Source organism: Penicillium macrosclerotiorum (assembly GCF_028827735.1).
Source record: "Penicillium macrosclerotiorum strain IBT 26536 chromosome Unknown utg000008l_segment0_segment0, whole genome shotgun sequence".
NCBI lineage: Eukaryota > Fungi > Ascomycota > Eurotiomycetes > Eurotiales > Aspergillaceae > Penicillium > Penicillium macrosclerotiorum.
In genome coordinates, this window is record NW_026643087.1 from 2,704,614 (window position 1) to 2,723,040 (window position 18,427).

The 18,427-nt window shown below is 45.2% G+C and overlaps 3 protein-coding genes across 3 annotated transcripts; 1 reads left to right on the top strand and 2 right to left on the bottom strand.

Moving 5' to 3' along the window:
* Nucleotides 1-94: 94 nt before the first annotated feature.
* Nucleotides 95-3,020, top strand: N7462_009162 (uncharacterized protein; the record flags this gene model as incomplete). The annotated part of the gene is made up of 6 exons (XM_057080876.1): nt 95-103; nt 163-955; nt 1,051-1,345; nt 1,869-2,308; nt 2,447-2,647; nt 2,752-3,020. The coding sequence occupies 6 exons, from the start codon at nt 95-97 to the stop codon at nt 3,018-3,020; spliced, it is 2,007 nt and encodes a 668-aa protein (XP_056931204.1).
* A 379-nt stretch (nt 3,021-3,399) lies between these two features.
* On the bottom strand, nt 3,400-5,534 carry N7462_009163 (lysophospholipase 1; the record flags this gene model as incomplete). The annotated part of the gene is made up of 3 exons (XM_057080877.1): nt 3,400-4,696; nt 4,750-5,398; nt 5,486-5,534. The coding sequence occupies 3 exons, from the start codon at nt 5,532-5,534 to the stop codon at nt 3,400-3,402; spliced, it is 1,995 nt and encodes a 664-aa protein (XP_056931205.1).
* A 5,811-nt stretch (nt 5,535-11,345) lies between these two features.
* Nucleotides 11,346-12,905, bottom strand: N7462_009164 (uncharacterized protein; the record flags this gene model as incomplete). The annotated part of the gene is made up of 3 exons (XM_057080878.1): nt 11,346-12,164; nt 12,220-12,363; nt 12,429-12,905. Coding segments are annotated over 3 exons (1,440 nt in total), but the record flags the coding sequence as incomplete, so codon positions are not given.
* Between the last annotated feature and the right edge of the window lie 5,522 nt (nt 12,906-18,427).

Genomic DNA, 18,427 nt, shown 5'->3' on the forward strand with positions numbered 1-18,427 from the left:
GAGCATAAATTAACTCACGACTCATCACATCCGAATAACCCATGACAGCACTAAACTATCTCGGTAAATTGTCTCCAGCTGGGAAACGAAGAAGATGCAAGGTGTAAGTCTTCGACTATCCTCAAACAGAAGCTCGGTTCAATAGTTGACTGACCTTTCAAGGAACGCATTAAACATACTGAGAGTCCCACGATGGATGAGCTCCGACGGGCTATTCCGGAGCATTGCTTCCAGAGATCAAGCATAGTATCCTTTGGTTATCTTGCGCGTGATCTCTTTTATGCCTCTGCTCTGGTCCTCTGGGCGATGCGGATTCCCTCTATCCAGAATACTGCTCTCCGGATCCTCGCCTGGATAGTCTATGGATTCCTGCAGGGACTTGTGGGGACAGGGATTTGGATACTTGCTCATGAGTGTGGCCATGACGCCTTCTCCTGTAGCCCTGCTCTTAATAACGTTCTCGGGTGGGCTCTTCATTCGTCACTTCTAGTGCCTTATTTTTCCTGGAAGATAACACATTCACGCCACCATCGATACACCGGACATATGGAGAAGGACACTGCCTTTGTTCCCATCACGAAAGAAGATTTTGCAGAGAAACATGGTGTGCACACCAATGCTGTTGGGGGCTTGATGCAGGATACTCCCGTGATGACGCTCGTGCACCTTATCGGCCATCAACTAGTCGGATGGCAGCTCTATCTTTTCCTCTACGAAACTGGGGGAAAGTGTAGCATTCCAGTCTCCCAGGGCGATGCTGCTCAAATAGGGTCCCTTTCCCATTTCGATCCTTCTAGCCCTATCTTCACCCGGAAACAGCGGTCCGTGATCTTGCTCTCTGACCTGGGAATTCTGATCATGGCCATAATCTTCTTCCACTTGGGAAGAACCTTGGGATATTTCAACCTCGTCGCTCTTTATTTTGTGCCCTATCTTTGGGTTCACCACTGGCTGGGTTAGTCTTTCCTCTCTCCCTCTTTTTCCTATTGCTCAAGCTGGAGTAGCACAGAGCGTGAAAATGAAACCTGGTTTTCTCACGAATTTCTCTAGTCGCAATCACCTATCTCCATCACACTCACCCAAAAATACCACACTACGCTGCAGCCACCTGGTCTTTCAAGAGGGGAGCCCTAGGCACTGTGGATCGTAGCTTCGGCTTCATTGGTCGTCATTTCTTCCATGATATCATCGATCACCACGTCATCCACCATCTTTTTCCACGAATCCCTTTCTATATGGCCGAGGAGGCAACAGCAGCGATCAAACCCCTTCTTGGAGCCAGTTACATCGAGCGGAAAAAGGAAAACTTCCTCGTTTCACTTTGGCAGACGTTCCGAGAGTGCCAGTATGTGTCCGATTCCGCCAGTCCTGCCAATCCTGACGTAAGATCGGGGGTATTCGAGTGGCAGCCCATGTAGAAAAGAAATATCTGCAAGATAAGATCATTTGAAGGATAATGCACCCCCGGCTTGCAACGATATTTAATTGGATGAGGTGTGTATGCACGGCCTGGGATATTTGGTGGGGGGAGTGGGGCCCCGTGCTTTAGACTTTGCACCAGAACTTGAATCTTCTTCTACAGATCTGCTTTACAACAACTCAAGCCAATAGGTCTCAGCTGAAATAACATGGCTCTTCGGATATGGCTTGGGAAAGAATCGTCTATGATGTCGCTGGTTGTTCTTCACGGGGTCAATGTTGACGTCGGTTTTTTGCTTGTTGTTTCTTAGCTTCGCCGTGGGGTCCTGATTAGTGACTGCAGGATAGATATTTAATGTAGACCTGCTTCCTTAACCCCAACCCCCCTTCCTCCAAATGCAACTTGACATCTGTCAGTGAGATTCATTCCATCAGCTATTTCCGCAAAGCTTTCTCATCATGACCTATCCTACCAAGGCTGAGATCCTCTCGATCTTTGGGGAATTGGCTAAAGCGCCTGTGGGTTACGAGTCGTTCTTCACCCACGTCGACGACGGGGTGCGATGGGAGCTCACAGGGCAGCACGCTCTCTCGGGTGTGTGGAGATCGAAAGCGGAGTTCCTAAGTGCGGTATGGCGGCCCATCATCGAGCTGATGGCCGAACCAGGACCGATGCTGGAGGTGGTATTCGCGGAAAGCATCACGACCAACGAGGAAGGATGGACCGTCGTTGAACTCCAGACCAAAGACACCCGCACCAAAGTGGGCCACCGCCTGTACAGCCAGCATTACTGCTGGCTCTGCAAGTTCCACCCCACCACCAAAAAGATTGTCGAGGTCCGGGCGTTCATCGATTCTAGCACCGCCGAGGCTGTTCTCGCGGATGAACGTTGCAGACAAGAGACGGCGGACCCGCCGACTAATGGCAATGACAATTGCAAGTTTCCTTTCTCCCGCCTTGTGTTATAGTATCGGCAGCTCCCTCCTGATCTCTCCTGCAGATTGAGGACCTGACTTTAAGTTGCAGCAAGGGATGATCCTACCGCAATTTGGTCGACTGGAGAACCGGCGTATCCTCCGATGACCCCGTTTGATCTCTCCTTAAAGCGGTTTCTGCATAGTTTTTATCTCCTCACAGATGTAGCAGGTGAGATTGAAAAGTACTTGCAGTGTTTCACGCCCGATGCCCTGGTGCTCATCGGAGCCAGGGAAATCAGGGGAAGAGAAGGTAACCCTCCTTGCCATGGAATCTCTTTTTGCTTTCTCTTCCTTTCACAATACAATCTCCCAAATCCTGAGATTTCACAGGCAGGATAATTAAAAACCCTATAGGCATCCGCGCTCTGCGAACCTCCATGTGGGAAACCGTCAAGAAACGAACGCATCGGCCCAAGCAGGTATTCCCGTATGGCCCCCATGCAGCCGCGGCCATGGTCTATGGGACCGTTGACTACGTGTTCCACGATGACTCTCTAAAGAGCATTGATTGGGCTGCAAGATGTGAATTTGCCATCCATGGGCTCGACCAGGTGTATCTGCAATGCTATCAGGTTTTTCTGGCGGAAAATTTAGCTTGGAAGAAGGCGACGGTGGACTTGTAATTCACACAAATATTAAGATAGGCGAGATAGAATCTATATGATAGGTGTCAAAAATATTTACTGACCTTACTTTTCAAAAAATACTAGGTAGTGGCCTTCCTTAAACATAGTTCCTATTGGAGTGGCTTATCACATTATTAGGGGGCGAGAAGTACACTGTACTTCAACGCAGACTGGGTATAGGATTTTACATTGCTTCCTTTTATCCAAATTATCAAGAAGGGGCTCCCCGGATAAGCCCCTTTACAGTTTGAAGAGGATATTATCAGTTGTATTTTATATTATAGACCATACTATACTTGAAGATTATCTCTATTTTTACACTAAAATTACAAAACTTAAGTCTATCCTCAACGCGTAAGATCAATTTATTGATAGATTAAATCACCATAAATACGATCATTCCCACAATACCTACGGTAGAAAATACACTCGTACTCAGCGAGGTACCAATGCTATAAACAGCCGCCGATCCAGTCGCCTGAGCCGACTCGACAGCTCCCAAAGAAGCTGTTGGCTCGTAAGCGACCGGAGTTTGATCATCGACGGTCCCATTCCAACAATAGCGATGGAAGCAGCTCATACAGGCTTTAGGGGCAGGAGTACCAGTGCGATTGAACGAGCGATTGAGAACTGCACAGCCCACACAAGTCGACCAGTCCTCATCTAGAGTGCCATTCGCCTGCGTTGCAATATTATAACCATTGTTGATAATAGCATCACGCTGAGCATCGGTAAATTGACCCTTCGTAAGCGAGAAGTTGGAGCTATAGGTGATAGGATGGTTAGGCAGGTAAACAATTAACGGTGTCGGCGTTTTCAGACTAGAGGCATTGCAGCCGAAGAAAGTCGGACGAGCATTCAGACCGAGGTTGAGAAATGTGTCGAGGTCTGGAATCTCAGGGAAAGAGGTATCGTTTGCGACGTTGAGGAGGGTACGGTTGTAGGTGGCAATCAAAGATGAGCCTGTCGGCCAATAGTCGTAAGACTTGGAGCCGAGTGAGTCGACGGCGAAGATGACGTCCACGTTCCGCTTTTGTTGGATAAGAGGATACAATGGGACATTCTGGCTGGTCTCACCTCCGTCTTGGACGATAAGATCAGTAGTTTGTGTGAAGGGTGAGGTGGCTTTGTTGAATTGATAGAAGGGGTTCGGGTCGTAGGCTGCCGGTCCGTTGATGCTTGAGTTGGTGGAGCTGGCGGCATTGTCGAAATCCTTGATAGCGGTTCTCAAAAAAGTCACCATGGTCGAGTTTGGCATGGCTGCTTCGTAGCCTTCTAGAGCTACCCCTAAGTAGTAAAGAATGTCTTGTCCGTCCTCGTTCCATATATCGCTTGATGAGCCTGTAATGAAACCTGCATTGTCGAAGCCATGAACGCAGGTTTCGTTGTCTGGCACTACACCGTCGACAAATCGAGTACCAAGATATTCCAGGGGCGCGAACCCGTAGATACCTGCATCATAGGTACCCCATTCCCAAGGTGTAGTCTCGTAGATTGGATATCTCGCTGGGGAGCTTGACAAGGTCTCAGTACCTTTAAGATTTCCAGTCATAACCACCAGAGGCATTGGAATATCACCACTCTGGAAGGACTGGGTCTTTGAAATAGAGGACCAGGTGTAGTCAACACCACCATGGCTAGCATTGAAGAAGTTGTAGCCCTGAATCCGGCCCCTTTCAATTCATGTCAATATCATTCCTTGGCTTAGGGCAGCCGGTAAGCTTACCAGAAATCTGCGTCGCCAGTCTTAAATCCAGCCTCCCGCTTGCTTTTAACATCGGCCGAGATGTTTCCCCAAAATTCGATATGTGGAATTTTGGTAGGACCATATATAATTTCATCAGAATTGAAATCCCAAAGGTTCTCCTGTAAATTAGAGACTGTCGTAAAGTTATTGACATAAATAGAACCGAGAGCCCAAGAGCCACCGCTGAGGGCAGCAAAATAAGTAGATGACTGCAGCAAACCTCCGAGTTGGCCTTTGGCAGTTGATCCTTTGGTGCGTTCATCAAAGGCTTTAATAACGCCTCCTCCATTTAGACACGCGACAAGACCACCACCCGAGATGCCAATCGCTACTTTAGGTAAGTTGCTGCCAGAGTGTTTCTCAATGTAACTCACAGCATCGAAGTTGTCAATTTCGACGTGGCCAAAGAAGTCTTTTAGGGCGGACTTGGTCTTCTCATTTCGAACTTTGAGCCATGCCGTCTCGTCGGAGGACAATGTGGAAGCAGGCCGAATTGTAGGTCGGCTCGACGGACAGGTAACATGGATAGGAGCATAGCCATTTGGTGCATCCGGGAGAGCACGAGGATTGACATTGACAGTTCGTGAAGTGTTTTCTTTTTTGATGAATACGGCGCCAACATTAGTCACTAATATTAAAAGTTGTGAGCCAGTTATATTAAACAAGTAGCAAGAGGGCAGCAGATTGAATCCATCAATTCTTTTCAGTGACTTACAGTTTATGATGTGTAGGGACACTAATCCCAGGAGGAATGAAGTCTTCATGGCACGCCGCTGATTGGATCAATCAGATTTGAGATACTGCGCCTTAGAAGCCAAAGTCCCTCGTGTGCTGAGACTTCTATTTGGACCCTGGGGAACGTTGAATTATTTATGCTCCCAACCCAGCTTGAAGACCGGGTCAAATGTAAGAAATTGGATCATACAAAAACCGTATTCCTGGGTTGAGCCAAGTCTTCATACTGACTAGCGTACTAGAAAAAAGTTGAGAATAGGATCGGTAGTGGAGTCCAAGGCAAAAATGACACAAACAGCCCCATCACAAGTGGAAGATGCTATTTCTGATTGGTGTCGGGGTTCATCTCAATTTGGTATATAACTCGGAATCATCGGGCTGAGGTCGATCTTTGTGGGGGCCGAAAGTGACGTTGGCGTTGGCGTTGGTGCACTATACTATTAAGGCCTTACACCGCCCCCCAGCCCTTGCGGGTTGTGGGTGCGCCACTCAGTCTTTTCGTTTCACACAGTCGTTTCGGATTTTTCCTAGTATCCTATTTTTTTGCTATATGCCCCCGCTGTATCTACAAAGAAGACATCCCCTTCCTGTCGTGCTTTCTCTGCCTTTTCTAGTGCTATATCTTGATTCTGTGTAGGACCTGATGGTGGTGATGTTCTATACGCTTTCTTCCACTGCTTCCTTACCCGCTTCCGCTCCATTTCAGCTTCCTTCTCGTTTTCTTTAGTAATAGAACTATTTGCATCGCTAATAGAGAGCACCACTGTTTTCTGAGCGGTGTTTGAACCTAGCGCTTAGTGATCGGGCGCCATATCAGTTGTTGAGCTTCTTTAATCTTGGGAACTTTGTAATTTGCTGATCCTAAGCTTGATATAATGAAACAGGCGATTGAGGTTTCGCTTCTGCCTTAGTATTAGATCTTCTTATTAATATCTAGTATTGATTCTTCTCTAGATTATTATAGAACAGCCATATGTATGATACTTGATATTATTCCGGTCGACTTCGGGTACGAATTGTATGTATAACGATATAGGTCTATAGGGAACAATAAGTTGAAATCAGACTCTTCTATCGTTATACCTTCGGTAAATAGTGGAATAACGATATTAAGATTAAAGAAGGAGAATAACCGTTCCTTTCGGACTAAATCTAATTAAGATTTAATTATTAGAGTAATACACCTTTGCTTAGGCCTCGGCACGACCCACGGGTGACCTCAGTAGGTGACCCTCCGACCCTTGTTTCAAGGGTCGAGGGTCTATCTTATAGACCCGCGGGTAGTTAAACTAAGTGTCATATGATATTGCAACATGAGGCTATTCCCAACTATATACCTCAGGTGTCAGTTCGACACCTTGTCGGTCAGGCTTCACTATGACAGCCCTACTTCTCCCTAACATGGATGTATGACCTACAAGGCCCTGAGGGTTCGGTGCCCTTCTATTAGGGATTCGTGAACCCCTCTTCCCTGTAGCCTTCGCTTACCTCTGTTATATGTAGGCTACGTCAGACCGTATATTATAATATAATCTATCGCCTTTACTTTGGTTATATAGGAAAGTGTTGAAGCCTGTACATAAATTGAGGATTATAGAGAGATCAAGACGGTTTAAAGAAGCATAACAAAAGAAGCCTTTGCATTCGCATGATAGTCAAGGGAAACCTAACTGAATAGGGAAAACCTTGACTAAGACAACTTATAAACCATATCTAATCCAAAAGCCGAATCGTTTAACGATATATCCCTTGGAGAAGCGTGTATAGTTCGGATATGGTAGCATATATATAAATCAGTGAACGGTGATTATAGTGGTGTTCTGAGTTCTCACATCAATAGGGTTTTGATAATACCCTAGTGGTACCACGCGCATCATACCCAAGAGGCAGTTACTAGGTTTGATTAGTATAAAGGCATCATAAAGCTATCTCTAAGTAGGGGTCAGCCACATACAAGCTATCCACGTCCCATCACTATTAGCCTATTCTCAAATCATTTATCAAGTAGCAGAGGATCAAACACATACAATCTATCCACGTTCCATCACTGTCAGCTTATTCTCAAATTATCGGTCAAGTAGAAAGGGATCAACCACATACCGCCTATCCAGATACCATCACTATCAACCTGTTCTCAAATTATCTGTGAAATAGGAGGGGATCAACCACATACACCCTATCCAGATACCATCACTATCAGCATATTATCAAATCATCTGTCAAGTAGAAAGGGATCAACCACATACAATCTATCCACGTCCCATCACTGTCAGCTTATTCTCAAATTATCGGTCAAGTAGAAAGGGATCAACCACATACAAGCTATCCACGTCCCATCACAATTAGCCTATTCTCCAATCATCTTTGAAGTAGGAGACGGTCAACCACATACCCCCTATCCAGATACCATCACTGTCAGTCTATTCTCAAATCATCAGTCAACTAGGAGAGGATCAACCACATACCCCCTATCCACGTCCCATCACTATCAGCTTATTCTCAAATTATCGGTCAAGTAGAAAGGGATCAACCACATACAAGCTATCCACGTCCCATCACAATTAGCCTATTCTTGAATCATCTTTGAAGTAGCAGAGGATCAACTACATACCCCCTATCCACGTCCCATCACTATCAGCATATTCTCAAATCATCTGTCCAGTAGAAAGGGATCAACCACATACTTGCTATCCACGTCCCATCACAATTAGCCTATTCTTGAATCATCTTTGAAGTAGGAAAGGATCAACCACGTACTTGCTATCCACGTCCCATCACTGTCAGCTTATTCTCAAATCATCGGTCAAGTGGAAAGGGATCAGCCACATACTTGCTATCCATATGCCATCACTGTAAGCCTATTCTTAAATTATCTATGAAGTAGCAGACGATCAACTACATACATCCTATCCATATACCATCACTGTCAGCCTATTCTTGAATCATCAGTCAAGCAGCAAGGGATCAACCACATACTTGCTATCCATATACCACCACTGTCAGCCTATTCTTGAATTATCTGTAAAATAGGAGGGGATCAACCACATACATCCTATCCATATACCATCACTGTCAGCCTGTTCTTGAATCATCAGTCAAGCAGCAAGGGATCAACTACATACTTGCTATCCATATACCACCACTGTCAGCCTATTCTTGAATTATCTGTGAAATAGGAGGGGATCAACCACATACATCCTATCGACGTTCCATCACTGTCAGCTTATTCTCAAATTATCAGTCAAGTAGAAAGGGATCAACCACATACCGCCTATCCATATACCACCACTGTCAGCCTATTCTTGAATTATCTGTGAAATAGGAGGGGATCAACCACATACATCCTATCCATATACCATCACTGTCAGCCTATTCTTAAATCATCAGACAACTAGGAAGGGATCAACCACATACTTGCTATCCATATACCACCACTGTCAGCCTATTCTTGAATTATCTGTAAAATAGGAGGGGATCAACCACATACATCCTATCCATATACCACCACTGTCAGCCTATTCTTGAATTATCTGTGAAATAGGAGGGGATCAACCACATACATCCTATCCATATACCATCACTGTCAGCCTATTCTTAAATCATCAGTCAACTAGGAAGGGATCAACCACATACAAGCTATCCACGTCCCATCACAATTAGCCTATTCTTGAATCATCTGTGAAGTAGCAGACGATCAACCACATACCCCCTATCCAGATATCATCACTGTCAGCCTATTCTTGAATTATCTGTGAAATAGGAGGGGATCAACCGCATACATCCTATCCATATACCATCACTATCAGCCTATTCTTGAATCATCAGTCAAGAGCAGAGGATCAACCACATACATCCTATCCATATACCATCACTGTCAGCCTAGTCTCAAATCATCGGTCAAAAGGGGGGATTATTGACACACTTGTCGTTTCTTAACTTGATTTTCGCTAGTCGTAGGTCCTGCTACCACAAAAGCGGTCAAGATGACCGCAGCGAGGATGGCGGAGAGCTTCATTTTGCCGGTGCTTATTTGTCTGCTTTCGAGGTAAAATATGAAGATAGTTTTGGAAACAAATCGAAGATTATAGCGCCAAGTAAGGATTTGTATAACAGTGGTAGAGGTTGCTATATATGTTGAAGAAAACTTCCCGGTCATCTGAATGCCAAGGCTGAGCAAAGCAAGGAGAACTTGTCTTAGTATGTATACTGACCAAGCTTACAACTTACACGTAGTACTTGCATGATTTCTAGTTACACAGTGTTACCCTCCAAGCCAGGTCACCTGACCACAGGGCTCCTTTCCTTCTTCGCTAGTTCTAGAGCACAACCAATTTGATCACCTTTACATCTCCAGACGTTGTCACAAATTGGTAGCAAACCTTTGCTTCCGTCATCCAAGGGGTTTCTTCGGGCTTCGTTTCTGTCGTTTCTCCTTTCGTTTGACTGCCGGTTCATCACCTCGAGAACTGAGTAGCCGTTGAACCCTTTCGCAACTGTGCGGCTGCGGACAAGCTAATCGGGCTGTCTGGCGGGCGGCACCAAGCTGCCCCACCTTCCCCACCCAAACCAACCAACCGGCTCGCGTTGACAACTACATCCACAGAACGGTTGACGTAATTATTACGCGTGAAGCCATCAAGCACTCCTCAACCCGTATAGACGTCTATGGCGACAAGCTCCTTCGCCGCGCAATCGCGCTCGTCCACTTATTCATTCATTTTCGAAAAGGAGCCTTCCGTCAGTCCCGTGTCAGTCCTGTGACCTCGACCTCCTTACTTAAAGCCGAGTCAACTAACGTAATTCACTATTAGTGCCTTACACCGCCCCCTAACCCTTCCGGGTTGTGGGTGCGCCACATACTACTACAATTTCTGTTAGAGAATAACTACTTGTACAGGATAGAAAGCCTGTCGACTAGGTAGGAAGATAGACGTCAAGTAAGGAAGGCAAAACACTGTTTCTTACTATCTTGGATCTCTCTATACTCCTTAATTTATATACAGGCTTCAACACCTTCCTATATAACCAAGGTAAAGGCGATAGATTATATTATAATATACGGTCTAACGTAGCCTACATATAACAGAGGTAAGCAAAGGCTACAGGGAAGAGGGGTTCACGAATCCCTTATGGAAGGGCACCGAACCCTTAGGGCCTTGTAGGTTATACATCTATGTTAGGGAGAAGTAGGGCTGTCATAATGAAGCCTGACCGATAAGCTATCGAACTAACACCGCAGGCCTTGAGTTGGGAATAGCCTCATGTTGCAATATCATATGACACCGCGGAATAGCCGACCAGGTCGCTACGGTCGCCCGGACCCTTAACTATAGGGCGCACGGACGAAAAGCGTGGAATAGTCGACCATTCCCGAGGGAATACTACAGTAGCAGTACCTAACAACATGCCCCTCATCAGGTACAATCAATTTTACAAGGATCCTGGTGTTACGGGCGACATCTATCGGAAAAAGAGTACTGCATTAGCTTTTGCAGGTTAAAAGAAGATTACTTTGCCTCAATTGCTCTTAGAGAGATAATACTAAGCTAGAAATACAATGAGAAGATCAACTTGATTCTTCCTAGAGGCCTCGCGAATTATTTCCGATAGTACAGCCTCATGTAGCAAAATTAACGAACATCAAATCTGAGGAAAGAGAGGAAAGATAAGGGCCACCACTTGCGGTTTTTTTACTTCCTTCTACCGCAGGATTCTCCAGCGAAGAATCTACTTTTCTTTTGTGGCCTCGCACAACATCTTGTATCTAGAGCTGCATATAGCTTTTCTTAATATCGATCACTCATATTGGGTGTATATATTCTAGCCCAGCTCACTAGTCACTACCGGAGACTGGGTTGCTCGCCAGTCGCTTGGTTGAAGATTGACTCAGTGACTAGATCCACCCCCGGGATCACGCTGGCTGGTGTACCTTGTTTGAGAAGCTGCGACATGCCAATAGCCTGCTGATTACCCGTAGTTTTCCCAATTAGATCAAGAATTTGCTCAGTCCACTCTTTAGCCGGAGATCCTGCAGCTGTGCATCGGCCTACAATAAACAATGGCCACAGCACCCGAAATATGCTTCCAAATCCTATTTCACCGGAAGTGAAATAATATGTAATACTGTCGCAAATATCACCTGCCATCTGATCGATAATGCCAATAGACCGAGATACGATCTGCTGGTATTGTGGGTCATTTTGTGAACTCCACAGGCGCAAAGCCATCGCTCTAATCATCTCATTGAGAACGATGCGCGTTTGGCGATAATTGTTCCACATCGTGGCAATGGAGACATCGTGGTAAGTGTGATATCTATCGTCAAAAATAGGAGGATAGGTAGAACTTGGCAAATGGGAACGCGGGTCATCAATGACGGTATAATACCAGGCTGGACTTAGCGATGTAGTCCACATCTGTAGACTCGCATCAAGTAGAAGTGATTTATCGATCAAGAACTGTTGCTTCTTGAGGTCACTTCGCAGGTGCGCTTCATCAACTTGAATAGCGATATCGCTCAGCTCGACGAGCATATTGTAGAGGCTTTCAATTGGCCGCGTACGCTTATTTCGTTTGGACATTGAGATTTTAGACAATGCCGCAATCTTTGGTGAATTGTAAGCCCGGCAACTAAGTCTGAAAAAGACACGGCCGATCACCTGTAAATAAAATATAGGTAAATATACAACGCCTCCCACAGGTCGAAAGACTTACATTCTGAAAGCGCACAACTGTAAACAACTCGATCCCTACAGGCGAGTTTAACTGCTCCTCACCTCGCAATTCAAGGAGCCTCGCTGCTCCTTGGGCGTGATACTTCCAGCCACCGATCATTTTCGTGGGTCGTGATGTTAGTAACTGGAAGTATTGATTAGTGCATTTTACTCGGACGAAAATATCGCAGCTTGTAATAAGGTTCTCACCTCATACAAGCCCAGTAATACCACGGCCCCTAAGGTGGAATCCGATGTTGCTGTTTTTAGATTTCTTAAGGCGCTATTGGTAGCACACAAAGCAATGCTATATTCTTTCCTGGCCAATTTTTTCAAGTCAGGAATGTTCGCTATGCCTAGTAACCCTATAGCCTTGGCTGATGCCATTAACGCAGGAGAGGGATCATTCTTCAGTAGACTTGACAGAAAAGAAAGTAAGCCATGCTGTTGGTCGGTACCGATGTAGTATGAGATGATATAAGCCATGGCCCGCTGGTAGTTTGAGACAGGCGAATGAAGCAAGGGTGCTTTGGAAGGCGACTGCTCATGAGAGTTTTTGGTGGGATCTGATTTGCCGTCGGCACTATATCGGGCTTGGGCTTTCGACGCAACCTCCTCGCTTTGATCAATCATCCTTAAAGTATCAGGATCTCGATATCCAAAGCACTCTTTATCCACCCTCAAGCACTGCGAACAGGATGGCCGAAGTCGGTCGCACTACACACTGTTGGCCAACCATTTTCTATCGTAATTCGATATGTCCACTTACTCGTAGCCGTCGCTTCCGGCATAGCGCACACCCCATACTAAGTTTTCCTCTGTATACCATGACGATGTAATTCCGAAAGAGGAAACAAGTTCGCAGAAATGTATTTTTGGTGGGATGTGGGAGGACTGTGCCGTTCAAATAAAAGGGGCTAGAAATGAGAATACCGTACTTAGCCCCACAAGCTATTGGAGAACAAAGAGCCATTTGTTCTGGATCCACCGAGAGGAGACCAAAATGGGATGGAGCTTCGGGGCCAATCACCTTAAGAGTCAAGGCGGTCAGAGGCCCTATGTTCTACCTACCGGAAACAAGACTAAAAAGGGACTTAAAGGCTGCAACACTCGAGGTCCCGTGATATACCACCGTGTGATAGTACAACGATGGATCAAAAGTATTGGTAACGCCTGGCCCGATACTCCCAGGGATACTATGTACTGTAACATTCTGCCGGTTAAAAACCGTCGATATTGTAGCATATCGTATTAGCTTGTAAAGATAGGATCCAATGGATTGCGACGCTCAAGCGGATGATGTCTAACTATATGAGCTATCTGACAGGGAGTGTTAAATATCCCTGGCCTCGCTGTCTAGCTTGTTACGGCATTGAGCTCCAAGTATACCCAGGATAATAGATAGAATATGAAGGGAATTGGGTATTCCCGCAATGACGGTACGGATAGAGGAATATGTGATTCCTAGCGGTATGCAATGGCTTCTCCTTCTCGACATTATAGATTCCCCGGTTTAGCAATGCCTAAAAATCCCCAATCAGATTAAGACTTTATAAGTGTTTAGGCTAGTCTATTAGCTAAATCCATATTTCTATAGTTAACAATTTCTTGCACAATAATTTGCTTTGTTTGGTCATTCGAGAATTCGTGGCTGTCAGAAGGACGCTAAATTGATCGTTGTAATCAGGGTCGCTGGATCGAATTCTTGCGATATCTCGTCAACCAGAGGTCCTAGGATCTCCAGACCTAGTTCAAAATACACATAACTTCCTGCTTTATCGTTTGATACCGGCATTGACCCTGTATCAGCGATAGCGGCAGCAAACGTGGCCGAAATAGGGATTTTGCACCCCGACCGGGCGCGAAATTTTCGCGAACCACGGAACGCACAAACTCAATTCCAACGGACTAACCAGCAAGCTCAAGCCGACCGAGCGTCGCTATCAATTAACGACCGATCTTCGATAGAGGAAATCGCTTACATCGCAAGAACTGTTTATAATCAACATGCAAGCACCGTTAACCCGATTGTTAGAGGCTTCATCCAAAAGCTTTCCTCTCTGACAGATTCCAACACGGACTAGTATTCCCTAAGGCTCGCTAATATCTCCTATTCTCTATCTTATCTACAATACTAATCTTATTAAACTATGTAACGATATGAATAGTATAGGCTGTAACAGTAAGACTTCCGGCCACGGCTAGGTCGACGACGCTGGTATTATAGTAGTAGGTCGTATAGAGTATGAAATTATTCAAAAGCTGTATTAAAAACACAGGCTAGTAGAATAGTAGGCCCCTCATTATGCATTAGTCTTTGATATTAAGGAATATATATTGATTCACTTCCTAGGGCCGCTCCGCCGCGCTAAATATATACTACTTTATCTTAGCAAAGGCACTAAAAATGTTATTATCAAGCTAGACAAAGATGCAGAACGCTATCTTAGCTTCTAGCTTGATAAGAAGCTGTTATTTAAATAGTACCGGGAGAAAATACTTACTAAGGCTTCTACTAGCTTGCAGGCATTGAAATCGCTATCAGGGTCTATATAGGGCGCATCTCTGCTTACTATGTGACGCCTATACTAAGCAATCATTATCTTACAAGCCCTTATAGGTGTGTTAGCCTAGTACGAACCACAACAGTGGTTATTAGTAAAATAGCAACTAGGTGCTCGGCCTTTTGCCGTATTATAGTATCAAGCTGTATATGCAATTAGTGGAGCTTTTCGAACAACTACTGCTGTAGCGGTATGCGTTAAGCTGAGCTTTATACCGATACGGATTCTTATAACTAAGCTTGCTAATAAAGCAGCGCTTCGGATCCGTATAGGCCCTGCCTATACAGTTCCGAAATCAATACTTATTCAAAGGCAAAAGACTTAAAGAGACCGCTCAGGATAGTCACTGATGGAGGCTTAGGCCTAGAAGAAGGGCGGATACTTAACGGCTCCCCTAGACTCTTTACTAGCAGGCGGGAAATAGGAGAACCGTGTCGTATTCGCCCGGGTACCTTAGCGAGAGCCCCTAGCAGTGATTATCTCTAAGCGCGAGGATACAAGGAAGTAGTATAAAGAAACCCTAAATTAGAAAGAGGAGGAAAATATAGTTATCTATATAGATAGAAGTAGATACGAAGGCCGCGTAGGTGCCGGAGTAGACATCTTCAGGGCCCACGAAAGCCCAAACCCGACCACGGCCCGACCCACGCGTGGGCCGGGTTTTGGGCCTGGTCCTTAGGCCCATAGTGGGCTGTAGGCTTAGCCTTTCGGCCCATAGTGGGCCTATGGGCTTTTCGTGGGCTCTAGAAAAAGCAAATATAGTATTATGTCGTGACTACATAAAATATATAGTATGTAATTCTGATAAGTAAGCTATTTTATGAACGCCAAGACCTTGATTTTATGCAAAGATGGGCTTTGTCGGGGGGCCCATTGGGGGCCCGACGTGGGCCTAGTGGTCGGGCTTGGGCCTAAGGTTTAGGCCCAAAGCCCACGTCGGGCTGGGCTTTGGGCCCGACCTTGGGCCCGCTGGTGGGCTTTGAAGATGTCTATGCCGGAGTACTAGTATAGGGCAAGGACCCTATATGCTACCGCTCTCAGATAGGAACCGAGGGGATCTCCACTGTCTATACTGCAGAGCTGCGAGCTATCGATATAGCGCTATCAGTTATTTATTAGTCAACCGAATTAATAAATTAGTTAACGTAATTCACTAGCGAGTCGTACACACTAGCGAGTCGTACACCCCACCAACCACTACTTTTTGAAAACACTATTTTTCCACCACAATACTAGATATTGATTCAACTATCTAGTATTACATTGATTAATCTTATGCCCTATTGTATTGCATCCAGAACACCGAAACACACGCCTAGTAGTAGGCTCAGCGCCTATAGTAGGCTGCTGAGCAAGCTCTGCATCATCGTTTTGAATAGCTTCAACGCTTGCTGGCAGCGTTGAAACTAGAGATATAGATTCGCCGACCGTAGGATCTTGCTGCCTAGATATCTGGCGATTGGAACGTGTGCGTTTTTGACGCTTCTTCTCGTTGAATCTATATAGTTGCCGAATCTCTTCCGCTTGCAAAACAGTGTTATGAAACGCTAGTTCAGCACCTTTGACTAGTTGATCTAGCGCACGCTCTGTAGGGCTTCCTGGCGACCGCGAGCGCTTGCGTAGTAGAGCTTTGATAGATGATACTTGCTTGCTAAGCTGCTTAATCGTATGTGGTGTAGTAGGCACGAAAGCACTACTCCTACTACTAGGCCTACTAGTAGTAGTAGTAGGTGGTGTAGGCGTTCGAAGTGATATATTAAGCTTTGATAGGACTCGCTCGGCATCTAGCGGAACTAGGCCGGCGCTGGCAAAGCTTGATTGAATCGTGCTAGGTAGGAAGGCTTCCTGGCGTGCTAGGAAATAGGATTCTAGGAAGTCGACCTTATCGATATGGTTGTATCCTAGGCGAGTTTGGGCCTCAATTAAGCGACCGTATAAGCGTTTTAGGATAGCAAAACATCCTATATCTAGCGGTTGTAGAAGATGCGACGAATGCGGTGGCATACATAGTGGTATAACGTTGTTTTGCTAGCAGATTTGATCGAATTGTGGTGTTAGATAACTACCATGACTATCTAGTATCAACAAGCGATATTTGCCTTGCGTACGACTAGTAGTTGCTAGTATAAATAGCTTCTCTAGCCAACGTAGGCCTATATCGTCGTTAGTCCAACCGTTTAGTGATATTTCAATTCGCTAATCGCTAGGAAGGTTATTAAACCAACTAGCAATATAAACCTTCCCTTTGAATACTATACACGGCGGAAGCGAGTAGCCGGTTGCCGATATAGATTCAATTGCTGTTACCCACTCTCTATTTCCTGGTTGTAGAAGAGCTTTCCGACCGTATAGATCCTTCCGTGTAACAACTTTACAAGTCGCTATTAAGCCCATTGCAAAGCCGGTTTCATCAAAGTTATAGATATCGCTAGGAAGGATACCGTTATCGTTGATTGTTGATTCAACAAGCCTAAACCACGCGCGTAGACTTGCTAGGTCTTCGTTTTGGGCACGTTGATAGTCGTAGCGCCTACTAAAGCGTGTGCAAAGCTCTGGTCGACGTTTAATATAGCGTGTTACCCAATTAATGCCGATCGAAGAAGATTAGTTATCACCACGCGTTGCTAGTAGAAGATTTGCCATATCTTTAATATGCGAAGGCCTAGGGGAAGCACCACGCGTATCAAGCGATAGTATCCACTGGCAAAGCGAATCCTCTTCTTGTTGTGTCAATTTAAAGCTATTAGCACGCGTTTCCTGTCGATATGTTTTGCCATTAAGCCGGTCGCGTAGTGTAGTATGTGGCACGTTATAAACCGCTGCTGCTTTGCGCATAGATATAGTTGAATCCTTTTGAATAGCAGCGATAGCGAGTAGTATCCTACCCTCCCTATCTGGCGATTTTGGAACGTTTTTAAAACGATTTGGTGGCATAGTGTGTGGTAGAAGATAGTAGGTGGAAGATAGGAGACGCGTTTTAGGTGGGGTGTACGACTCGCTAGTGTGTACGACTCGCTAGTGAATTACGTTAATAAAAAATACACTCAAAAAAGTGGTTATCTTCTCCGACTCCTAAGCGGCACTATAAGCCCTCCGCCGACTAAGGATGCCTTCAGGTCAAGCTTACTTGATCTTAGCGATCCAGTATCTCTAAACACTCAACGATATAGGAATCTCTGTTAAATTCCGCTGGATCCCTGCGTATGAAGGCATCCCTAGCAATAAGCTTGCTAATACAATAGCTAAGGAGGCCGCCCTTTCCAATACCGATACTTTAATCCCTGATAATCGTTATCTTATCCTTGTATCAACTATTAAACGACGTATACGACAACAAGCAAAACAAGCGTAGGACGTAACGTGGTAGAAGAAGAGCGCACGGTTAACGAAACGATTAACCGAACTGCTAGGAAAGAAGAACCTAGACTATTAGCAAAGTCTGCGGAAAGCAATATCATTAGTGCTGATTCAGCTAAGAATAGGGAAGATTAGATTATCTTATTACCTTGCTAAAATTAACGCGCGAGACGTACTAAGATGCGGATGCGATCTAGGTAACTAGATAGTCGTACACGTTCTGCTTGAATACCTAGAGCTGCAAGAAATACGTATAACACTAAGGAATTCCTTAGTAGAAGTAGGTGT